This window comes from Numenius arquata, chromosome 10 (genome assembly GCF_964106895.1).
Source record: "Numenius arquata chromosome 10, bNumArq3.hap1.1, whole genome shotgun sequence".
Taxonomy (NCBI): domain Eukaryota; kingdom Metazoa; phylum Chordata; class Aves; order Charadriiformes; family Scolopacidae; genus Numenius; species Numenius arquata.
Window position 1 is genome coordinate 1,343,927 of NC_133585.1, and position 25,187 is coordinate 1,369,113.

A 25,187-nucleotide genomic window follows, 5' to 3' on the forward strand; every position below is an offset into this window, starting at 1 on the left:
TCATCCGTGTATGTCTGTCTGTATCCCATCTTAGCTCCGAAAAAGAACAAATCACTTCTGTGCCCTTATTCTGCCCTATCCAGAAGGAAAATATTGCCTGAGAAATCAGTATTAGTTTTACTATTTTTTTTTTTTTTTTTGCATAATAGGGCAAAATTTATTATTCTGCTTTTGATCACTGACAAAGTCCCAGAAAAATGCAAAGCTTTTCAGACCTCACACTGATTGTAACTTATCACGTCATATGCCCTTTTAGCACCGGAGACATCATTCTGGCTTAGTAATCCCTTCAGAGAATTCCTTCCCACAAATATAGAAGACTGCCATCATGACGAGAAAAATCCTTTCCCCTAAAACTGTTTATCATCCAAGAATAAATAGCAATGAAAAAGAGTGGCTTTCCGAGATTTGAGGGGTCATAATCTATTTATCGGGGAGACGTTACTGCAAGTGTTGTACCTCGGGCACTTACCCTTCCCGGTGTCTTACTGTCATCTGAATGTCGGTTAAAAAAAAACCCCAAACCTGAAAAAAAAGCAGAAATGAAGTTATAACGCTGCATCAACAGACAGCTGTCCCAGTGGGCACGGGGCGCCCGGGATGGCTGGCATTGCTGAGCCGTGCGGTCACTGCCGCGGGAGCGATGAGGTCACATTTCATTCCCATCCACATACTCGGTGCGGTCAGAGCGGGAGGCTCAGCCTCCCCCAGCCCCGCTGACGCCCCCCCGTCCCCGCCCGGACACCAGATCTGGCTCGTTAACACGTCTGGAATGAGCGCCAGCCCACCTCGGGCCCAGGCTGGCATTCCCAGGTTGGAAGATTATCTCATTCACGCGCGGCGCTCCCGCAGATATATAAGCGGGGCCGGGGTGGGGGTCCCCGCAGAGCCAGCCCGAGCACTCGGGGTTCAGCCGTTGAGGAGCGCAGCCTCCCAGCCTGGCAAACATGATGACGATGAAAGTGGAGGAGCTGGTAGGTACAACCTTCCTTCATTTACTCATAATCCCTTTCCTTTCTAGACTGTCCTTGCGCCAGGCAGAGATCACCGAGACCAGCACCGCCGTGCTCGAGGCGCAACCCCCCTGCAGACTGTAGCTTCTGCTCTACGTTCTCGCTTTTCCTCGGGAGGGGGGCTCACCGCTGATACACCCACAGAGCTGTCTGGGTTTTGCACCAGAACACAGTTCACCAGGAAGAAGAAACCGACCAAAACTTAACTTTGTATTTTTCCTTTGACCTTGATCCTCATTTTCATTTTTTTAGCAGCTATTAAGTTTATGATCACGCTCAGCAATTCCAGTCCTGTAAGGGACTGGGAGGAGGTATCGATGCAGAGAATCCAAAGTGTTTTCCAAATCTAAACTAACAGTTTAGTAATAAGTACTGTTTTCTAATAATAAACTAACAGCTCCCACACCGACTGCTGTTGATGGCAAAACCAGTCTCTGAAAACTAACGTCTAAACTAGACCACAAGTAACGGGACATCCCACTGCAGAGATTGGGCTAAGAATGCCTGATTTGATCAATAAACGGGGAAAAGAGGAACGATCCAGTAAAACACTGGAGCATCATATAGAAACCCCATTTTTCCCCATGAGGGCTAGGTTAAGATGCCACTGCCATATAATCCGACTAGTTAATGCTGTCTTAAATTCCCTGGCAAGGCCCTGGCAGCTTCTCCAGTGTTAAACCCTCTAACAAGGACAATTTTACAAGGTGACTGAACGGGAAGGCAGTCCGGGACACGCGAATTTACGGAACCCCTCTCAAAATATGCAACAGCCTCTACTAAGTTTAACAGGTTACCTCTTTGTAGGCACTTAGTCGAGCAGCAGAAGTATCTCCAGCAGCTGCCGAAAGCTGTGCTGCTGCACCGTGTCCCACAGCCCCTGCGCGGGAACCGCCTTCTGCTGCTTTCCCGAGGGCTACAAATGGGGTAAAACCAGCCTCGAAATTACTCAGCAGCCTGACTTGTCTGCATCGGATGCGCTTTGATAAAAATGTAAGGTCCCGAGGGAGAAAAAGCAGGGACTCGGACCGTGAGGTGGCCTCATGGATCTTGACCCACACCCTGGAGATGCCAAGGTGGGGGTTGCAGGAGATCTGCCTGCAAGAGAGAGCGCTCCAGCCATTAATTAGTTAATCCAGGCACAGGCTGAAGGAGGTCAGCACTCTGTCCCTCACAGCAATGACACGGAATTAGCCTCTAGGCAATCTTCCTTCCCAGGGGGTGGCTCCTGCAGTCACTCAACCGTTGCTCATATTGGATCCCGTTTGCTTTTACAGGTGACCGGGAAGAAAGCCGACGATAAAGAGATGGGCAGCTTCCTCCCCGAGGACTTCAAAAATGGAGAGTATGAAGCTGCCGTGAAATTAGAGAAGCAGGAGGACCTAAAGACGGTCTCTGAACACTCCCTGAGCCGAGGAGATCCAGCTTATGAGAAGGAGAAGAAACTAGAAGCAGAGGTAGGCTCTCGGGGTCTGTGCTTGGCTTCTTATCGCCCCGTGTGCACGTTCTGCTCCAGCCCTTGGAGTGTGGCCTCTTTCTAAGCGAGAAATAAGTGTGGGTTGAGCCAGGAAACCCTTGGGAGATAACACCAATGGTCTAAATTCCATTGAAGGCCACGGCAACCTGCTGATTCCCATAGCCTATGGATGCGGGCAGTGACCCCCAACTCCCCCGATAACGTCTGGGGGCTCCCTCCTGCCCAGAGCCACCCGCTGCCGCCTCTCGGTGAGGGGGGAGCAATCGTAGCCGGTACGACACCTTCAGCTTCCACACCTAGTGACTGCCACCAAAAATAACCAACCCAAGGAAGATGTAATAGTGCATTTCTGAAGCCTTACCTACCATGAAAATGTTCTTTTTGTGAAAACACTGCATTATGCTTACTACCACATTTGGGAAAAACAATTACAAATGAAAGTGATACCGGTCTACAGAAAAGTACCATTTTGCATTCCTGGAGCATGCCAGTTCTCCCTGCATCCCTAAGAACCGATGGGTTTTCCCCACCAAAATACAGTAGCTGTAAATTCTTTGGTGAAAAAGCAACCAACTGGCTTAAAAATTTAAAGTGACTTGGGAATGAAAGAGTTTAACTAGCAGGGGGAATAAGACTTTGTTCTGAAAAAATCAGGGTGGGAAAGTGAGCCTCAGAAATATTAAAACAAACGCTTCTGACCTTCGCCTTCAAGGGAGAGATCATTACTTGCTGCAGAGGCTTTTTGAGTTCCTCCAGAACAGGGTCCTAAGAACCTTTTGGGTTTGTGGTTGATCCCCAGCCCACTCAGCCAACATCATTATTTTCCATTAAGTCAACGATCTACAGCTCAAACCCTGATGGGGACGTTCCTTGTACTTCACCAAAATCTCACGCTTGCTGACTGAAATGCCAGGATTGGTATAAACCTGGCTCTTCACCTAAGGGTCTATTTTTCATCAAAGAGGATTAAGTTACAATAAATCAGGGGCTGCATCATAAAAGTGGTTGAAGAGAAAACGCTTGGTGGAAGTCAGCTAAATCTGACTACGTGGAGGATGCAGAATTTCTCACACGCTTAGTAACTTATTCTGATGGCCAATTAGCCCTAGCTGTAATCAGAAAAAAAGAGAGACAACTTATTTCAAAATTCATCCATTCTAAACTGAATTCAGCTGAGCATTAGCACACTTTGTCCCACCACTCAGGCAGGTCACACTCAGCTCAAGGTGTCACCTCCCTTGATTTGTTTCAGCTGAAGAAGAAGAAATTAGAACAGAGATCAAAACTTGAAAACTTGGAGGATCTTGAGAAGATTATTCAGTTGAAGAAGCAGAAAAAATGCAAGAAAGTGAAAGCGCCCGTTGTAAAGGAACCTGAACCAGAAGTTATTGTAAGTGATTTCAAAGCACTTTCTCCTGGGGAGCAGCGATGGGGTTTTGTGCCACACATTTACGCCCTGCGTGTTTCTCTCCGTCAGACGGGACCAGTGGACGTACCCACATTCTTCCGAGCTGCCCTGGAGAATAAGTTGCCAGTAATTGAAAAATACCTGTCAGACAAAGGGGATCCCAACGTCTGTGATAAGGTACGGTCTCCCTTCTTACTGCAAAGCCTGCTGCAGAAGGGGGGTTATTACACAGCAAAACTTAACCTTAACCGCTAGGTTTTGTAGCTTCAAAACTTTGTAGTTTTGAGGGGGGGGGGGAAGTGTGGGAAAAGTAAGTAAACGCTGGGAGTTTTAGTACATCAAGTTTTCTAGTGATAAAGGGGCCGCTGCAACCCTTCAAAGTAACATTACAAGAGGATCTTTACATTTGAAAGAAGGCTGTTGGTGCCCAGGAGCCCCTGATTTTCTATAACAGGGGGTCTTCCAAGAAGTCTGTGAGCAGAGCAGCAGAGAAAGCGGCGCTGCCGCCCCTCGTGCTCTGTAAGGCGTGAGCTGTGTTTGCCCAACGCAGCGCAGCACATCAGCTGGGGGAGCTCAACAGGCGCCCTGTGAGATTTGAACGCGGCACCACCCTTTAAAACGCCGGGGAGGCAGCTCTCGGCTCTCAGGATGCTGTTAAAATTTAGCAGATTTCAGGTCTCCAAAGTATTAGCTCTTGGAAAAGACTCGGCAGAAAGTAGGCGTTTGCCATCATCCTAGGGAGGTGGGAGAAAAGATTTCAACATCTCCCTTTGTGCTGTATCTAACACCCGACCTTGGGCTGTTTAAATCGCAGTACAAGCGCACTGCCCTGCACAGGGCATGCTCTGAAGGACATCTAGAGGTGGTGAAAAAACTGGTGGAAGCTGGAGCCCGGCTGGAACAGAAAGACATGGTACGTACCTCAGCTCACGCTCCCTCCGAAAAACCGCTCCTGGTTTTACAAGCGCCAAGAGCAGCAGTTATAGAAGCGCTTCTTGTGGAAGAGGAGCGTTTAGAACACAAAAAGCATTAAAAAAAAAATTAACTGGCACATACCTGGCCAAAGAGAAGTCCCAAGTTCGCAGAACAGACAAAACGCAGCCCCCCGCAGCAGCCTTGGCAACCTCTCTGTCTTTAAGAGCGACGTGCAGCGAGTGTGAGGAGTGAGAAGCTCCCAGCGCTAAAGAAATTAGGGCAAAATAAGGAAAGCTGTTACTAGGAACAACCCGGTGCTTCACTTCACAATGAAGTGCTTCAGCTTAAATGGCGAGAAAAGGATTTTGAATTAATTTAGAAATTTGATCAAAACGGTTAAATTTTTTTAAAAACATGATAATGAATTAAATCACTTCCCGTTTGTTTTTCCTGCTGCAGCTTGAATCCACAGCCCTGCACTGGGCCTGCCGGGGGGGCAACCTGGACGTTCTGAAGTTCTTACTGGACAACGGGATAAACAGAAACGCGAGAGACAAGGTACGTGCTCCTGGGACTCTGCAGCTTCTTAAACTCCAGATGAAAAGCTGACCTTTATTCCAGGTAGATAATTTTTGGTGGCTATTGAAGCGTTCTGTGCCGCTGACATCTTCCTCCTTCCCCCCCCAGCTGCTGAGCACCCCCCTGCACGTGGCGGTGCGGACGGGCCAGCACGACTGCGGGGAGCACCTCATCGCCTGCGAGGCGGATCTCAACGCCAGGGACAGGGTAAGTACCCACAGCTTCTCACCCCTCGCCATCGAGCCCCTGCCCTTCCTCAGCCATAAAACCCCCCCCCGGCGACGCGGCTGGGGCCGGATCACGGCAGGACCGACACCGTGGTCCGCGTCTCTGTCCTGCAGGAAGGAGACACGCCGATGCACGACGCCGTCAGGCTGAACCGCTACAAGATGATCAGGCTCCTGATCCTGCACGGAGCGGACCTAACTATAAAGAACTGCGTAAGTAATCGCAAAAAAACCCCGAAAAAGCAGTAATTCAAACCGCTTCAGAGCAAGTTTGCCTTCAGAGCGGTTTCAAGGCTGGGAGAGAGAGATTTAATTAGATCATTTCAGAGTTAATTAAAGCAGAGCTGACATAGAATCGCCCAGGTTGGAAGGGACCTTTCGGATCATCCAGTCCAACCATCAACCCAACACTGACAAAACCCACCACTAACCCATGTGGCTAAGCACAGAGGGAAAGCATACCTTGGGAGAGGTCAGGGAGAAGAGGAAAAATCAGAACTTCTTCTAAAACCAGAAGCCACCATGAAAGGTGCAGCCCCAAAGGCCAAAGAGCTGCTCTCTCAGGCTCTGTCTGCACACAAAAGTTGCTCCTGTTGAATTTAGCTGTGGTTCTCATTAAACCATCATTAAACCAGCACGAACTCTAAGCTGAATTCTCAGTTTAACAGAAGAGTGGTTCCTCTAAATGTATTTCTAATCACTTTAAATGAGATCACAAGAAACACCTGCTCTGCCCGTCGTGGTATTTGCTAACATGGCTTAGACCTACTGAAACCCAGGTAGATCTCACCCTGGGTCTCACCAGGGCTGGGACCAGACCTGCGGAGCGAAAGGACCCCGACCCCGCGTGCGCAGGAGGGTCTCGCCTCAGGCCGAGGCGCTGTACAAGTATGTGGGGAAGGATGAAGGACTCTATTCACCAGCCAAAATTAAATCTTGCTTCCTCCGCTGTTTTTTTCACCAGCAAGGGAAAACCCCCATGGACCTTGTTCTTCACTGGCAGAACGGCACCAAGGAGATATTCAACAGCCTGAAAGACAACTCCTACAAGAGCGTCCATCTAGGGAAGCTCTGAAGAGAGGAAACCAAACTGCCCTCTTTTTGCTGCTTTTTAAACGCTTCTTATGAACCTGGAGGAGAATAGCCCTGAATGTAGTATTTTTATTGAAAAATATTTATGGTACTGGATGATCTGAAGTATCTGCACTGAAAAGGGCAAAACAAACATGCAGATAAAGATTTTTTTAAAGGCAGGCTGAGTGTTAAAATTCCACTGCTTTTCAAAGGGCTTTATTTATTACTATTTATTATTTATTTAAAAGGTAATTTTAAATTATTTTCAATATTATTGTAGCTTTTTTAAAGCGAGCTTTACATCCTAACGCAATTCTTTGCCAACAACGTAAATCCTTTTGTCCTAGACGGCAGTATTTCCAACTTCCACTCGCTCCACACGGGGAATACTTGCGAGCGGTGCCTTTGTCTCTGCCAAATTCTCACTATTAAAATAATGTATTAAATGAGTGGCGATAGGGGGAAGAGCAACGGGAGGAGGCGCACCGAGGCGCCCAGAGGATTTAGAGAAGCAGTTGAGCGATGGGGTTTGCACGGGGTTTAGCAGTCGTGGTTGATAAAGAACTGGAGGACGGAGCTTCAGCCTCCACGGAACCGGGATTCAGATGCAATGTTGAGGAAGGTGAGAGGAGACAGTATCGGGAATGTGAATTTATTTTAAGCTAGACTACTGTGACATCAGCACGATTGAAGAATGCAAAACCAGATTATGTATATTTGTAAATTTGTACTGCCTTTTCTGTACATTTTGTACCGATCTATTTCAGATTAAATAAACAGAGTGATTCTTTTTATTTGCTGGAGTGGATTATGGAGCGGTGAGCACACACAGCATCGTTCTGGCTCTCTTTAAGGAAAGTTCACATCTTGGCCCCTGTAAAATTTTTAAAAACTCCAAAAAAAAAAAAAAAAAGCCAGAGCAGCCAGCCCTTGAGCTACCTCCTGCTGCCGTTAGAGAAATGCCATCTCTTATCATTTTGTTAAATGCAAACACGTATACAAAAGCGCAAAGACAGCACTTGAGTAACTAGTAAATCAAAGCTACAGTTTTATTACCGAGATTGCTGTAAAATCTCAGTTTCTCAGCAAGTCAGTACTCACTGTGCGGGCACAGGAGACGGGTCAGTTACCCAAGCCGAGGGAGATGCCGAGTCCTGCCGGGAAAGGCAGCGCCTCTCCCCGTGCTTTAGCAGGAGCAATCTCCACAGTGCCACCAATGTCCCATTTCATCGGGACATCACAGGCTGCATTCAGTTAAAGTCCCAACACCCCGCGGCATGGCTTCCCAACGAAGCATATCACGGGCTCCCACACACCTTCACCAACCCGTGTCAGGTGGCTTCTAGCCAACAGGCTCTACAGACTGGCCAAAGCCACATTCTGGGCAACGAGGCCGGGCCAGGAGCGGGCAGTGACGAATAGCTGTTACTAGAGCCCAAATATTGGAGACTAAAGGGAATTTACCGCAACCCGACAGAGAAGCAAGCAGAAGAAAGGCCTCTTTTGCCTGCAGCCAGCTACCCTGCGCTCAGCCCAACAGCCTCAACGAGCAGCCAGTAGGATCTCCAGCATTCAAAAGCCTCTTTCCACACACCAGTTACCAAACAGCTCCCCTTGTGCTCAAGGCAGGTTATTCTCTGGCCAAGGAACAAGAACGTGTCACTCAAACTGCACTAAACACATCTGCTTCTTCTCTGGGTAGAGCATCATTTTGGAGGTAAGTCCATAAATGACAAAATGCCCTGCACATACATATATTTTACATCCCAATACCTATAATAGAGGAGACTTAAATCATAAAGGCAACAAGTAGAATAAAATAAAGGAAAAATGTTCCATTATGTGTTGAATGAAGCCAAAGCTGTTGTGACTTCCACCAGCATTATACAGAAGCATGAGTCTGCCAAGAACTTCACCCATCCTGCTCAGTCCAGTTTCCAAGAGCTCAGAGATGACCCACTGCAAGATTCCAGGTGCTATAACTTCCACTTCTCAGCTTGTTGTCAGTGCAAACAAACTGGAATATTTGCAGTAAAGCTGCCTCAAGAGCATCTTGAGTACAGTAGCTAACATAATTTTTATATTGGTTTAATCAAAAGAAAAACTTCAGTCAACATTTGGAAGCGCTCTGAAAACGCTCTGCCGGCTGTACATCTGTGGCGATTGGTTTTCTGGCAGCCAGATGAGGTTCACTGAGGCATTAACAGGCAGGGAAACAGAAAGGCAGGAGGCAGCAAAAGGAACACTCCGACAGGCAACACCGCCAGCCCAGCCCAGCCCATAAAGAAGGAAATGATGCAGTAAAACCGATGTGACACGGAGACCGCTCCGGCCAGGGCGAGACAGCCGTTACGCTGCCACTCTTCCCAGCCCACCGAAGGGAAACTCCCCCTCCTGGCTTGTGGCTGTAAGGTGGAGTAGATGTGCTTAAACCTTGAGAAACCATAAGAGCTAGACTTTGCGTTCTTAGAAACATTTTTAATAAAAAAAGGAATGCGCTTGTACAACTGAGAGTTTCTGTAAGTTAGAAGTGTTGTGTGGAGTTTGCACTAATTCCAGAAGACCTAAGACAGGGCAAGAGACAGGCTCCTGACCTTGACCAGAAGTCCAGCATGACATTTCATACGTGGTGATCTACGTTCAGCAGACTCATTCCCACAGCCTTCCTTATTTAAGCACCAGAAGAACCATTCTTCTCCAGGCTAAATAAGGCAGTAAGGGAGGAACTGGGCTGGCTGGAGGACTGGGAAAGACTCAACACTGGAAAGAGATGGGCTGGAGGCTCCTCTTGACAATGGGTTCAGTTCTCAAGCTTGAGTCTTCGCTTTTTTGCAGGCTGGCAGCGTTGTTTCTTCCTCCTCAACCTTGCGAGGCTTCTTCACCGTGTACACTACCCCACAGGCACTCTTCCGAGTTTCTGGAATACACAAGCAGAAGCTGTAGCACCTCAAAGTGATGCTGATGCATTTAACGCATGCTCATTTCAGGTGTCCGTGCCCCAAAGCACAGTTCAACACGTTTAACAGGCGGCCAGTCAGCAGGTAAGGCACCTGCAGGGGTGGGACCTGTGGATACGCTGCTTCATGGAGCAGAGACACTAAAGGGGGAAATCCGATGGTGCAGAATTACAGGAAACATAAGGGAAAACAGAGTTCTGCAGGGGTTGAGGGGCTGCACATACATAAAACCATCAGAAACCAGGCTTCATCAGCGCCGTAGGCACAGGAGGACACATTCTTGAAGCATTATCAAAAGCATTTTTGGATTTCTGAGCAAAACATACTGTTCTTAAAAAAAAATATTAAAAATGTATTCACATACCCCAGGATTCTTAAACAGACTGTGCTGGCACGGCTGTATGGGCAGAGGCTGCTCTACACGCACCAAGTAAGTGGCTTTCAGTAGTCGAGAATATTTTATTTACAGAACCCTCAGCACTACCATAAAACAGTACCGTGTGATGTTATCAAACTCCTCACGTTTTTGCCAAACAACCTAGTGAGCCCAAACCAATTTCAGAACTACTGCTGGGAGGCTCCTTTGTACAATTTGAGGTAGAAGAGATTCTCCACATATACTCCATTAGCAACGAGACTCGGCAAGAGTCCTTCTTCACGCACTGGACAAAGGAGCTAAAATAGAGTAAGCTGACTTACTCTATTTTGGAAAACATGCATTAATATGAATTTAGCTTAACAAATGCAAGTGTTACTTAGATGCATTTGCCTGCTCTTTCCACGCACCTCCATGAAGCATGGTGGCTCTGCAGTTGGTGGACACGGCGGCCTTGGCTTCGCTCTCCGACAGGCCGAAGAGCAAACCTCTGTCACCTTTGCTCAGGATCAAAACACCCAGAAAGGAACGGACAGAATAGCGAAGCCCGTCTGCAGGATAGGTTTGCTTACTCTACAAATAACTGGGAATTAGCAACGCTGTAACTCAAAGTGACATTTTGCATAAGGTTACCCAGAGGCAGGGGACTGTGGCACCCGGTTCTCCTGGCTGCAGTTCCCCAGCAGCCCTCCTGGAAAGCTCCTGGCAACCTTGCTTTCTTCCAGACAAGCAGCTGTACTTTTAAAAAATAAAAGTCTGTCAACACAGGAACATTTTTATATGCATAAAGAAATGACCCCAATCGAAAATTTCGGTTCTGGGGAAAGGGCACTGTGTGATACAAAAGCATTATGCTGAGAAATTCCCAGCCACCTCGAGCGAGGATGACACCAGATGAGGTATGTTAATTTGGGTTGAGCCCGACTGCTCTTTTTAAGAAGGAAGGAAGCATTGCGCAGAAAATCCTTGCAGGCCACACACCCTCCCACATGGTTCTCATGACTCAGAGCACGCTCCTCCCTTCGAGGGACAGTCCCAACACCTGCTTGTGGGGCAGGGAGGGGTGAGCAGTAAAAACGCATCTCAATTTCTAAAAGAAGAGGAGAAAGACACCCTCCTCGGTTTCTAAAACACCGCCACTTATTTGTAACCAAGGACTGGAAAATGCAGAGCAAAAGTAACCAGCACTCAAATAGGAAGCTTTTCTTTCTTAATACAAATATGATTTTATAGCTTCTTCTATCAAAGATGTGGCACCGTGGAGATCATAAGTAATAATTTCTGGTTTGGTTCAGTGTCCATAGATTTTTATGGCTTTTATTAATTTCTCCACTGACACAGTATCAATACATATCACAACAAACCATACCTGCAGCTGAACAGACATTACTATTTCCAGTGACTGCTCGGGCCACCCCATGACCAAGATCTGTTGCTCCTTTCACATCCACTCAGAGCCCTGACTCATTGATCACCGCAAGCACCACTCTGTAATGTTCAAGGAGTATAAAGGATGGAAGTATTTCAAAACCACTTTGGAAAAGGATACAGATTAGCCACATCGTAAGGACCTCGGAGTTCTAGAGGCTAAAACAAAACACAGAAGGTTGGGTATGTGCATGCACCCTCTCGCAGGCTGACAGAGGGTGAGGAGGCAGGACAGGGCTGGCGGGAAGGCAAGATTAAGTGCTACATAACAGCAAGCTGCTGAAGATGCACTAGGAAATCAAGCAAGTACTACTGTTTTGGAAAACAGAGTCCCCGTCTGTGAGACAAATGTCATGGAAAATACCACAGCAGCAAAAAAAAATGCCACCCACCCAACCAAAAACACCCCAACACCAACCCAAACCCCACAACACAATTCTTTGGAAAAACAGATTGATTAAAAAACCCCACAAGATGGTAATCATATTTAAAATTGCAATTTTTATATGTTTAATACATAATTACAGATGTATTTTTAGCCACAGATAAATCCTCAAGTTGTTCTGACTTCAACAAAAATCTGGGACTTACCCTTTCAGCTGCACTAGATATAACAATGTTCTAGAAAACAAAAGAGAACAAACATTCATCTGTCAGACAGCATTAGTAAATAAATAAATAAATAAATAATCAGCAAGCAGCAAAGACTTTATGAGCATTAGCTAAGTGCAGGCTCAGAGCCCAATCTACCATCAGATTATCTGATGCCCTCAGATGAAGCCAACTCTAGCAGGGTGTGGATCTTAATTTGGGGACATGGATAAACCCAGGTTATGTCCCTGTCCCCGACAGAGAGAGGGGCAGAGGTTCATCCCTCTCTTGCAGTCACACACCTCTCAGACAGATGTGAGCTGAATAAGCATGGCACCTTTTAGAGGAGCGGGCTGAGCAGTATAAATATCAGAGCGATGGCATTAAGCAAGCACCCATCAGCCTGTTTCTCCCAGAGCAGACTTTAAAGAGACCTTAAGGGTAAAGAAGAAATGCAGAGTTGTACACGCTGTGTTAAGAACTGCCCCCTTCAATCACACAAGCTGACAGAGGCCCCACAAAAATGCCAACTCGGCCTGAGCTGAAACAGAAATGGACTTAGAAGAGGAGTCCTGGATCCCCCAGAAGCAGGTTAGATTGTGCCTGCAGCCAGTTTGGTGCTGTCTGTGTTGTGGAACACCTCAATCCTAACCCCAGCATCCACGCTGGCCTTAATCAAACTCCCACCGGTTGAGGAACCCTTCCTGCAGCTAGGCAGTGGCTGCTGATTCATGCCCTAACACTACTTCCCTCAACACTGGCACCCCCATGACAAACACCAGACATCCTCTCCCTTCTCTCCCAAAGGGCTTCTACAGAAGAGGTCTGTGACGGCTCAGGGGCTGGCACCCACCACAGCTCAGCTGCCAGCGCTCTTCTGATGTTAAACCTCCAGGGGTGCTCACCCGGGGACAGACTGTTTTGCACCGGTGGAAACTGCAGCAGAGAACAATTCCTTGCACCTTTTATGATACTGAAGAAAATGCTTTGGGAATTCCTGCCTGAGTGGGCGGGAATGAGAACTGCACTGAGGCAGTGAAAGACTTTCCCTCTCTGACGTCAGCCCCACCAACACATCACACCACCTCCGGTTACCAGCCAGGGGTTCTGATCCTTCACCGCACCGCTCTGCTTGTCCTGCCACCTCCCCGGCACGGGGAGAAAATGCTCTGTGCCCAGCTGGAACTCACACAACACATAAAAGAGCTATTTGCATGGAAACAGCTGCACATTCACTCTGTGCCCAAGGTTTCCTCCAGGAAAGGATGGGACAGACAACTCTGCCTGAGCATAAGAAGAAAGCCAGAAGGAGAAGCAATATACACAAAGTGACTTAACAGCACACATCCTGATGGAGCCTGGGGCATTTCTTCCTGCGTGGTTCACCTTTAAAACGCCTGCACTATGGATCCCAAGGGTGCTTTTGAGCTTCAGCGGTGCTGACTGCTAAAGTCTGCTGGGAAAAATTCAAGATTCCTGCTCTGAGCTGTAGCAACCCCCAGGGTGGGAGAAGCTCCCAGAGCAGCCGTGCGAGCCACCCTGAACCAGCGCAGGATCGTGGTTCACGGCCGTGCCCTGGAGAGATGCTCCGTCTGGTTCAAAGGCAACCAGTCAGGGGATGGGTACGGCGGCAGAAGGAGACAAGAGCAGACAAGAAAAGCACTGCTAGGGAGCGGAGGAGAGGCAGGCGAAGGCAAACCCAAGGGCAGGGCTAAAGGGAAGAACTTAAATGCAAAACAATCTCCGCAGGTAAAGCAGACAGAGAGCAGACTGCTTCAGGCACAGCACCCACACCCGGTTACCAAATCACGGGAGGTGAGGCACTGCGGCTACACACACCTTGTGCCCGGCAAGGCAGGCCAGTCCCTCCCTCACTCCCTGCACATCCTAACACGCTTTAAGGACTCTGCTCAACACCAGCTCTGAGGACACCAGTAAATTTCTGGAAGTTTCTCTGCCCTACTGCAACAGAGGAGGAATAAAAGTTCAGCAACTATAGGTTCCAGAAGGCAAGAGCTGCGAGCCAGGTGCCAGTGCAAGTAGTCTATGGACCAGCCACCCCACATCCCATTAAAAAAAAAAAAAAAAAAAAAAAGGCCTTTACAATAACTGATGGATACAAACTGCCAGCAAGGGCTAATAACCATTTCCGCTGGCCCACCAGCTACTGAGTCTGGAGGCAAAAAAATAAAGGCAAATATTAAAGACAAGCTAGCAGTCCTCTCCCAGCTCTTCCAGTGCCTAACAACAACTTGTCTTGCCCAGCTCCTGCTGATTTACCTTCCAGGCACAGATGATGCACTGGACTGACAGATCCAGAAAGAAAGGGTGCTGTGTACAGACCGAGTGCCAGAACACCCCATACGCTGTCTGTGATGCCAACTCAACCAAGGCTCTCCAAATCAATAACCACAGGAGAAAGACACCTTCAACTGCACAGAGGAAAGAGGAGTACTGGCAAAAGGAATCCCAAAGGAAAGGGGACCTGTGTGTATGTACCTCACCTCCAAGTCAGTATTTTGTGCAATTGACTGACTCCCAGGGCTTCTCAGGAAAGGCCATGCAAATAATCACTTTCTTCTGTTTTTCTAAGGGAATTCATCTGTTCAACCCACTCTGCTGTCCTATAAAATAGGCTGCCATGTCTGAAGGGAACTGAGGTAATGAAAGATCTGCTTTTAATTCGCCTTCCAAGCTGAATTTCCCACTTCAGACTAGATCTGCAGGGTAATGCTTCTCTGGACTAGCTCAGTGCTGAAAAGGCCTTTTCCAAAAAAGGTGGCGGGAGCTACAATCTCTTTCAACTTGGATATGTGTTACGATACGCTTCCCTGTTAAAAAAAAACCCCACAACATGGCCTGAGAGGACCCAGCATGACGGGCAGCTCAGCCTGGCAGCCTGGGAGGAGGTGAGGCATGAGAGCAATGGATTACAGGCATCTCAGCTGCAAGTGTTACTTCTTCCTTGGGTTTCAGAGGCGAGGAAGAAGGCATTGGATCTGACTGCAGCAAAATTCCTGGCTGGCAGCCAGCCAGCTGTTGGTCTGATTTCTATGCTCCGAATTTTTACTAACTCTGTAACAGAACAAGATTTCTACTTTTTTTCCTTATTATTTTCTACCCCGCACATTCGAGGTATACTACCAAAAAAGAGCTTTTAGTCAGAAACATGAAATGGAGATTTTTAAAGAGATGCTTGGACCTCAACTGTAGTGCAAACCTTAGATCTCTGGCACTTCCACCCCCCTCTCCCCCTTTTGTTTTGGGTATTGCATACAATTATAACAGATAGATTGTTCTGAAAAAAAGAATCTAACAGTTTGACAACTGAAGAAGAAAGCACACAGCGGTGCATGGCTGGAAGTATCTGGAGCTAGAATAATTGTGTCCTTGTATTAACAGGCGAAGATTCAGTCACAGCTTCAGAAACCCCAGCATCAAACTCATTTAAAATGGCTCAGCCTGTACAACTCCAGAAGAATTTGAACTGAATTAATTAGCTCGCTTGCACTTTGAGAGCTTACCTTTCCTTTGCAGATCTGCATCAGGCTGATCGCATTTGAAATTGTGTATCTTCTCATCGTGGAGTCTTTGATGGCAGGCGTGTAAAGAAGTTCAAAGTAAATGCCTCGATCTATTGCCTTCACATGAAAGAGTGATCAAAAATCAAAAGGGGAGAGGCATAACAATCTAACAACTGTTGTCTATTATTGATGTAGCTTATTCTCAGTTTAACTGTGTTATATATGAAAAAATTAAGGTGGAATTGTTCTAGCAAGAACACAACATAGCATGAAAGGGGTGGAGGGGAAGGTTTCACTGTACACCAGATCTGTGTTCTTGAATCTTGGGATGAGAGATAAATGAGGTTTAACAAACAAAGAAATACCAGCTGCTTATTAGCTGTAATTGGCTTTCCACTGTCCCAGAGCCGAGGAGACAGGTAACCACTGTCAGAAACAAGTCTTGAAATGTTGAGCACCCTCCTCCTCTAGCCCCACAGCCTGCTGCGAGGAAAACGCCACTTCCCACAGGACCCACGTTTTGCAGCTGAGGAATCTGTCCTTGCACAAAAGCAGCAATGAGGTCCCTTCGCTCCCGTCTCACAGCGTACTCTGGTATTTGTGACAACATGAAGTAACAGTGAGTCACAGGAGAGGTTCCAAACAGTAATACTCGCTATATTTTCAGCTGCTTTAAAATCCTTTGCTGCCAGAGTACCTCACCAAAAGCCTAGTATTCTTGTTTTAACAAACACCCAGAGAAAGGTCAAGGAACTCACTATAGAACACAGTGAGTTAGTGATAAAGACCCAACTCAAAGCTAGGAGTCCATTGGTCCCTAGCCTATACTGAATTTGCCTGAAATGTTACTCTATGCTTTACACTCCTATTATTAAAAAATGCTGCAACGTTAATACTGTAAGAGAGTCCAGTAAGCGAGTACAGATGGAATGAATCCAGCTCCCATGCATGCAAGCACAACAGAAGCTATGTACACATCAGGTGTTTGCAAGCATCGGGCCAGCTTTGTGTGAAACGAGAAGAGAAGCCTGAATTTATCAAAACCAAACCAGGTGACAGCAACGCACCAGTCCCCAGCCAAGCAGATTTTTCACCTCGTCCCCAGCACTTCAGCTGCCTGCCAATCTGTCTGTCTGGCACCACAACAACCACAACCACCTGCCTGAGGAGGCACCAAACCAGTCCGACAGACAGACTGCTGTGAAGCCGGGAGCGTGGAGGCTGAGAAGTAGCTCGTAAGGAAAACTCCAAACACAGGGCTCCGAGAGCCACCCAGCTCCTCACCTGGGTCAGCTGCTGGAGTTTTAGGCAGCTAGGGTACCTTCACACAACATTTCATACAAAACTGTTATTCGAAATGGAATGTTGAAATTTCTGGTCTGTAGTAAATTCCAAAGTAGTACTTTTATTCTGTTTCATGATTAATTCTACTTGATTTTCACTTTTATTCTAGGTCAAACTTTCCGTAGAAGACAAAGTAGGATTTCTACCCAATTCCAAATTTAAATTTTTAAGCACTAAGGGCCACATCAGCCAAGAATGCCCATGTGGAATGTACTCAGAGGAAAAAACTAGTTCACCTAAGAGCATGTTCAGATGAAGCTTTCTGGCAAACCACCACCAGCAGGCAGAACTGTATTAACAAAACATCTGATCCACGCTGATAGCCACCTTGTGTCCCACAGCAGATATTTAGCAGTTCCACATTTGACTCATTTAGCAAGACATTCCTTTGTTTAAGTGTGGATTCAATACAGCTGTCCTCCAAATAACTGGTACGACATCCTTCTCCCAAATTAACACTGTCATTTCCATTCTCCTGCCTTTTAAACCGCAGGGCTGTTTATCTGTTCTGACACAGCTGTACCACTCCCAGTTTGGGAGGCAGCTTAGTCAGCAACCGCACCACATCTCACCGCTTTGCACAGCGGTGGCCTTAAGGCTCCCTCTCCATTCCTTGGGAACCCCACTTCTGCCTTCGTAAGTGGGGGACAGGAAGGAGAAAGAACAGACATCACCGTGTATCAAATGCTGCAGTGGAGGCCTTGCAGTGAAGGACATCTGAAACAACACTATACATTATGTGAGAAAATAAAAGAACGACTTGGATGGGAATGGTGGGAGGGAAATGGTAGGGAATTCAACTCAGACTGACATTAAATACAGAATTTAACAGCAAGGAAACAATTTAGACATAAATTTACCATATTCACAGGGGGCCTTCGGAAGTAGAATGGCAGCTTTTCTGTTACATTTATGCATACCAGATCCACGTCTAGAGTTGTGCAAGCGATCTACAGCAAAGAAATAGGAACCGATTATTAGATACGCCAGAAAACGTGTAACCAACTTCAGGCACGCTGATATTCTCCTTCATTTCTTAATGCAGGAAACATCTCCCCAGGGTGAATTCAGTTTTAAAATGAAGAGGCACCACACCTTGCAGGTATGCCAATAAAACAGCAGGGCTACAGGTGTACAGCTTGAGCCCTGTTTTGGGCTTAAAACCCCAAGCCTTCCCTCACTCATAGAGCTACTTTCCCAATAAAATAATGACCAACCCAAAGGCAAGACTCACTGCTTTGTTCTTATCCAACACAGGACACGCAGAAGCAATGGTGGCTTTTGGCAAACGAACTCACAGCTAATGAAGGACAACTCCTATTTGCAAAGGCAACAGCCCAGGAACTGCCCCTTACCCCATCACTTTCCAATTCCAGTGCAGCAACTGTTTTACAGATGAAGTACTTTTTACCAGAAACAACCAAAGACTGAAACAGAAGCAGAATGTTAGACAGTGACTGGTGGTGCCCCATGCCCAGGATCCACAGGGCCTCACTTTCCTGGGTTGGTGGGGAACATGTAGCCCCCTTCCCAAAAGCCACATCTCTGGAAAAGTCTCAAGATGGTACTGGAGGTCAGAGTTTAAAAGCTTAGCTTTGAACCCACACCACAATTTACAGCCTGTATTAATAGAGAGAAGGAATGAACAAAGGGTCGAGAATCTTCACACGGAATCACAGATCACGGAATTGTCAGAGTTGGAAGGGACCTCTAGAGATCTAGTCCAACTCCCCTGCTGAAGCAAGATTGCCTAGAGAACATTACTCAAGACTGCATCAAGGCGGGTCTTGAAAACACATGCAGAGAAAACTAAGTGCACATAAAAGGGAGCCTGTGATTTACATATAATCTCACGCACACAAGACATGTAGGAATTATATATGTCTACCCCGTAAAGGTGATTACACAGGGCCAGATTACTGTCTGTAAGCAGAGTTGTAACAAAGAAGATAAAAGGGGCTGAAGATATTGAAAAGGAATTTTCTACATGTAGAGGAACTCTGCTTTCAGAAACCTGCCAGCAACTGCTCCAAACACACCTGGGCCAGGCACCAGCCATTCATCCCTCCTCGCACCAGCAGGAAGGTGGTGAGGGTGGCGGGGAGTCCCCGGGCTGGGCTGCGGGATTGCCACGCTCCGCTCCAGTGCAGGGCAAGCTATTGCTTTGCAAACTAGCCTTCTACCAGTTTGTTTGCGTGAAATTTGAGTGGCGATGAGAGCAGAGGCCCTGTTTCTTAGCTGTTGATAGCACTCCCTCCTAGACAAGAGAGCCACGGTGCACATGCAGGGAGCTGAAAGATCCACCAGAGATCCACAAGGGTTCTGAGGTTAAGATGTCTCTACCAGGCCATCTGGAGAACTTCATCTTCGTGCCCTACCTGTACCAACTCTGTTAGGCATGGTTGGAATCTATTCCATCCAATTAGACTTGCATGTGTAAATTTAGCCCTACTGCAGCCAGTTTTAATCCTCTCACACGGAGTACAAACTCGCATCTAGGCAGAGGTGACTGATGGGGACACGCACAGAACAAATGGCTCCAAATCATCCCCTAGAAAAGATGTCAGTGAGGCCACAGGAAATGCAGGAGGAGAGAAAGCTGAAAATGAAGGAAAGCAAGAACATGCATCAGAAACATGCAAGTTGTCCTATGTGATGAGAAAACAAGCCTTCCTAATCAGCTCCAGAAACACTGGAAAACTCTTTTCAATTTTGCAAATTTAGCACAGTGGGAAAGGGAGTGACCCAAATGCCAGGATATCTACAGGATTCCGGTGACAAGAATATTTCAGAAAACACCACCAAGGAAAAACAAATTTAAGAGACATACTTCTGCACAAGGAGGAATTCCTGCAGCGCAGGGAAAGTTGGAGAGGAGATTTCTCCAAACACTCCGATGTTCAGCCTGGCTTTGGCTGCTGGCCAAGTCACACAGGCAGGCAAGTTAAGGTTACCCTGCCTGCTGAAAGCATCTGAACTGCAAAAACTTCATACAGAAAATGATGTGCAGCAGTCGCCTGCTGTGTGGCCAGGCAAGCACCCGGCTGTGCAAGAGCCCCATCTGCTGGGAAGCTCCAGACAACCAGAAATAAATAAATTCTCCACTGCTTGGATGGCCCAAACAAAGCTATTGCTAAAACGTTTGCCAAAAAAATTGAAATTTGGCTTCGCACTACATCCTCAGATTTATATAAGCAAGTTTTTTTTAGGTACTGGTGATCTGCTAATTGCTTACAAACAGCAGGCAGAACTAACTAATATGATTAAAACAGTCAGAATTCTTAAAAGGCAAAATTTTGGAAAAGTTACAGGCACAGACCTTATTACTGGCACGGGGTGGGAATTCCTGTTGCAGCCCAAAACAATCCTCTTGGGAAACTAAAAGAAGGAGCACGTTCTAGAATTATCCTCGCAAACACAGCTTCCTCATGCCCCTGAGGATATACATTATTTGGAGAATTTGAGCACATCTTTCAGTACATATCTCAGCCACAGAAAAGCTTCCCTGGCTTGTGACAAGAAGGTGTGTCCCTGGCTTGTGACAAGAATTTGGGCCATGCTAAAATTAGAGCACATCTCTGATGGTCGTGTATCTCTCTTACAAAAACATGAAATATCCTGTTCTATGGAGAATAATCTGAGTGCCAAATTGTTGGTGCAAAAGATGATGCTCTCGAGTTACCAGCAGCCCATTTTAAAATACAAAGTTAATTTGTGGTGCAAGACCCACCCTAGAAGGCTTTATCCTGAACAGTGAAAGATCCGAGTTGTAAGAGCCAAAAGCATGTGCTGAAACTCCAAGCGTAACACCACTTGTGCCAGACTCACTGTTGATACCTATACAAAATTGACACAGCTCTCCAGGGTTAGAAAACCTCAACTCTTCAAACAAAAGCAGGGAAGATGGTCTCGCGGACAATCCCGCTTCCTTCCTAGCGCACTGTCCCTCACCCACGAGCTTCAGGTGCTTGTTGAAGCACATGATAAATTGATTGAGATCACTGGAAAAGAGACTGTACGTTGTTGTTGGAGTCCAGAAGACAGAGGTGGAGAGTGGCCCTCAAAAGTATTTTACAACTATTCACTTCTTTCACACCCCAAGAATCCTAAAATCTTCCAAGGGAAATAAAAGCAGTCAGAAATGAGTTTGGCTACCCTGTAACTGTTATAATTAATGCTTGAATTCTTCTGTTGAAAGATTCTTTAAACTTCATCTTCTTCTATAGCCTCTTGCTTTGTATTTTACTTGGACAAGTTTTCAAAAAGGAGGGGAAATAATTTAGAAAAACAAACCCGACGTATCTCATTTAATGTGTCAAAACTGGTACTCAGGAGTACTAGAAAGTAGCTTTAGCTTATTTAAAAAAGAAAACGAAAACCAAACCCCAGAACCAGACTCAGTTTTATACTGACAAGCTCTCTTTGAAAGTAAATTCTGACACTCCTCCAAAGAGATTCCCCGTTTGCTTTTGGTGTCCCTGTGCTGCCTTCACACTGCTTTAACCCGCACACCTGCTTGCTGCCTGCCAGGGCTAACAGAGACGGAACAGGTGCACCCACTCTTCCAGTTCAGAGTTAAAGTTAAGATTTATGAGCTTGCAACAGGTCAGACATCACAAGGTACAAGCCCAAGGTACCACAATTCATTGAACAGGCATTGCCGATCACATGATTTACTTACATGGAACAGCTTCTCAGTCTTTGGAAATACTGCTATGATGTCATATAACCTTATATTTGCCGATGTTGATCTCTACAAAAGGAGGAAACAATTATTGCCTTGAATTCTGGCAGATGCCAGAGTTATGCACAATGATTATGACCAAAATAACGAGAAGAAAATCCCTTTTCCACTTTCAAGTACTAAAACAAAGCCAATAATCATCCAGTTACACAGTGGGTCTCTGCTGTGAGCCATACTGTGAAGTCACTCACTCTCATTTTGAGGCTTGTCCCACCCACCGCGTAAGGCACTTAAACCTTTCGCTTCCATCACGTAGTGTTAAACATAAACAGACACAGGGCTTGCTCATGGCCTTCGAGCTTACGCACAGAAGTCCAGAAATCAAAGAAGAGAACTGAGGAACAGAATTGTTGTCCCATATTGACAAGTGATCAACAGAAGCCACACCCAGTCTTGTAAGTCTCCTCATCTTCATGGTCACATTTGCTAAAGATGCGATCGGAGAAATCACTGCTGCATGTCCCATAAAATCCACAAAGTTCTCCCCCATACAATTTCTAAAGTTTCATTCATTCATTAAGAAAGCAAAATGAAACTGGAAAATTAGTACACTGAATATACTTACCAAGAGATTACAGTGGGAAGGATCAGAAACAACAAGTGTTAGCCGGGTTAAGACTTTAATCCTTTTAGATGTCCCCTACAAAAAAGAAATGATACAAAAGACTTAAAAAGCTTCAAAGCAAAAATCCACGGTGACTTTCACCCTCTCCACTAGAAAAAGAAAATGGTAGCTTGTTCATATGCTTGCCTACACTAATTGTCTAAAGTCTGTAGTTACACTTTCCTATTTTATATTGAACAGTTTGATATTATACCTGCCCTTTACAGAGAATGACTTATTGTGTTTTTGTGAGGAAGGGTAAATAGAAAAGAGAAAGAAAGAAATAAAGAGGAAAAAAAAAAAAGTAAAATCATGCAGAAAAACTGAATTTGTTTTAATACTGCTATGGCTCCCCAGGCAGGCCACAACTGCAAGCAAAAGCAGTTCCCGAATTAAAGTATGTCAGTGATTTAAAACACAGACATGGTTCATTATATCCAAGTCTTGCTCCATCAAAACCAGGAAGTTATTTCCTAAACTCAAATTTCAAGAATTATACTGTAATTATTCAACTACAAGAAGATTCAAAATTCACATTAAGCAGTTTCTTCAGTAATTTCTAAGATAATGAACAGAGCCGACTCTAACGTGAGTGTATCGTTCTTCCAGTGCTGGGAGTTTTAACAATCAAGCAAAGGACAATTTCCTCTTTTTTGATTAACACGTTATACACAAAATCCCATATACAAACACACCAACGTAAAAAACGTAACTCAAGAGTAATAATACATAGATGGAATGTAATTAGGCATACTTGTACGATAGGCAAAGATGGAAACAACTCTGAAGGAGACACTGGCTTGACGATTTCCTTAAAGGAGAACAAAAAGTTATTCAAAGTGTCATAGGTTAAGTTTACAATGTAATCAAAAGCTGTATTCCAGCCCTAAAACGAAATTTGCCATGCCAACTAAACTACTTCCCATGGACAATGCACCGACCATATTAAAAGTTAACTCTAGGGCAATTATACTGAATTATAAAATGGGAGTTTTGCCACAAATGCAGACACTTGCGCTTGCCTCTAGATGTGCGTTCTGCAGATAAAGCTGCCTGGGAACATGTAAAAAGGCATGTAGGTTTACAAGAGAAACAACTCCAACAAAAGTTACCTGTTTCTTTTCTTTAAAATCGATGACATGATTAAGAGCAACTGCAGAATATCCCACTGAAAAAGTAAACACACAGTAAGAATATCTTGTCTAACAAAAATAAACACAAACAGAAACGTGTTAAACACTCAACACTTAAATGTCTCAAAATTAATGTGTGTGCGTATTTACCTTTCACATTATTTTTTTTCCTGAAGATTAATTCACCCCAAAAGTGCCTCAAAATAAAACTAAATCTGTTTGCCTTTTAACACACCCCAGCCCTGACAACACTTTCTCAATGGCAGAGCCTAATGCACATGAATACTTGGGGCTGGAATCCCCAGATTTTGCCCCAGTTTGGCCCTGTGGATGACTTTCTTTAGGGAAAATGGCTAAGGACTTTCAGGATAGTTGTTAAAACTGCAGACAAGGCAGAGGTACAGCTATAGGAGGAGGCAAGGCGAGCACCCAAAATGACGCTGACCAAAAGGTCTTGTTCTGCAGGGATCAGGGGAAGAGGGTACATTGGCCAGTCACCCCCCAGACACTGGACGGGCTGCACAAGAGTCTGCAGAAATGAGATTTAAGCCATAAGGAACGGCAGGGGGGAAAAATGTGTCCTGGTTGGGAAAAAACCCCAACTGCCAGACAGGGACAAAGAGGCAGCGACAGCGCCCGCAAGGCCCAGGAGGAGCTCTCCTCGGGGGTCCCCCCCGGGACCACCTCGGTCCCGGTCCCTTCGCTTGCAGGAAACCCCGCGTCGCGGAGGGGGCGAGGGGGACGGCGACCCGCCAGGGAAGGAGATGGCGGGTTTAGCCCCCAGGGAAAACCCAGCCTAGAGACTCAGGCTGCGCTCACACCGCCCCGGCGGAGCTGCCGCTGCCGCCCCCCCTCCCGCCCGGGCCCAGCCTCGGCCCGCCGCCTCCACACGGCAGCCCAGGCCCCGGGCCGGCCCCGCCGGCCATCCCCGCTCCCGCCGTGCCCGGGGCGGTGACTCACGGTGCGCTGCGGCCTCCAGCAGGCTCTGCAGGGACTTCTTGTCCAGCCCCTGCGGGAGGTTGAGGTCGGCGAAGCCGGCCATGCTGTGCGCGGCGGCGGGGCGGGCCGCAGCCGGGCTCGGCACCCGGTACCGCCCCCCGCGGCCCGCGGAAGCCTGGGGCTTGTAGTCCCCTCCGGCCCCGGGCCGGCTGTCAGCCCGGTGTGCCAGCCCGGAGCAGCAAACCAAGAGGGTGTTTCACATCATGGTAGGCACTCTGCGGTCGGAGGGGCTCCAGTAAAGGGCTGCGACCAGCCAGGGGAAAGCCGTGTGGTGAATTACCCCCATCTCGGGCAGGGCTGTGAGGGAGGTTAAACCTGCCTGTGAAGGAAATTAAATCTGGCGCTGAGGAAGACCACACCTGTCTCTGATGGAGGTTGAACCTGACTATGAGGGAGACCACACCTGGCTCTGATGGAGGTTGAACCTGACTATGAGGGAGACCACACCTGGCTCTGATGGAGGTTGAACCTGACTATGAGGGAGACCACACCTGGCTCTGATGGAGGTTAAACCTGGCTGTGAGAGAGATCAGACCTCCCTGTGAGGGAGATCAGACCTGGCTGTGAGGGAGATCAAACCCGGCTCTGAGGGAGATCAGACCTGGATCTGATGGAGGTCAGACCTGTCTGTGAGGGAGCCCAGACACGGCTATGATGAAGGTAAAACCTGGCTCTGGTGGAGGTCAGACCTGGCTGTGAGGGAGCACTGACATGGCTCTGGTGGAGGTTAAACCTGGCTCTGGTGGAGGTTAAACCTGGCTCTGGTGGAGGTTGAACCTGGCTGTGAGGGAGGT

General features: G+C 46.8%; 2 protein-coding genes across 3 annotated transcripts; one reads left to right on the plus strand and one right to left on the minus strand.

Annotated features, from left to right (window-relative positions):
- The first annotated feature begins 670 nt into the window (after positions 1-670).
- ANKRD1 (ankyrin repeat domain 1) lies at positions 671-7,519 on the plus strand. The gene is made up of 9 exons (XM_074155316.1): positions 671-974; positions 2,291-2,470; positions 3,743-3,880; positions 3,968-4,075; positions 4,713-4,811; positions 5,273-5,371; positions 5,501-5,599; positions 5,734-5,832; positions 6,584-7,519. Exons 1-9 carry the CDS (start codon positions 948-950, stop codon positions 6,692-6,694), a joined length of 960 nt encoding a protein of 319 aa, XP_074011417.1. The 5' UTR covers positions 671-947; the 3' UTR covers positions 6,695-7,519.
- A 1,634-nt stretch (positions 7,520-9,153) lies between these two features.
- Positions 9,154-24,450, minus strand: RPP30 (ribonuclease P/MRP subunit p30). 2 transcript variants are annotated; one of them, XM_074155317.1, is made up of 11 exons: positions 24,355-24,450; positions 23,374-23,429; positions 23,016-23,072; positions 22,223-22,297; positions 21,595-21,666; positions 17,774-17,863; positions 15,570-15,686; positions 12,046-12,075; positions 11,576-11,613; positions 10,437-10,516; positions 9,154-9,610 (listed from the first exon to the last, which is right to left on the minus strand). In XM_074155317.1, exons 1-11 carry the CDS (start codon positions 24,434-24,436, stop codon positions 9,501-9,503), a joined length of 807 nt encoding a protein of 268 aa, XP_074011418.1. In that variant the 5' UTR covers positions 24,437-24,450; the 3' UTR covers positions 9,154-9,500. The 2 variants fall into 2 exon arrangements, with proteins under 2 accessions (XP_074011418.1, XP_074011419.1); XM_074155318.1 differs by lacking the exon at positions 23,016-23,072.
- Positions 24,451-25,187: the final 737 nt, after the last annotated feature.

Excerpts from the sequence above, each read along its gene's own strand:
- ANKRD1 (XM_074155316.1), top strand. The coding sequence starts at position 948 with ATGATGACGATGAAAGTGGAGGAGCTG. Across the intron at positions 4,076-4,712 it reads ATCCCAACGTCTGTGATAAG|TACAAGCGCACTGCCCTGCA; the intron begins GTACGGTCTCCC and ends TTTAAATCGCAG. Across the intron at positions 5,372-5,500 it reads ACAGAAACGCGAGAGACAAG|CTGCTGAGCACCCCCCTGCA; the intron begins GTACGTGCTCCT and ends TTCCCCCCCCAG.
- RPP30 (XM_074155317.1), bottom strand. The coding sequence starts at position 24,436 with ATGGCCGGCTTCGCCGACCTCAACCTCCCGCAGGGGCTGGACAAGAAG. Across the intron at positions 17,864-21,594 it reads AGACTGAGAAGCTGTTCCAT|ATCGCTTGCACAACTCTAGA; the intron begins GTAAGTAAATCA and ends TCTTTGCTGTAG. Across the intron at positions 15,687-17,773 it reads GAAGGCCCCCTGTGAATATG|GCAATAGATCGAGGCATTTA; the intron begins GTAAATTTATGT and ends TTTCATGTGAAG.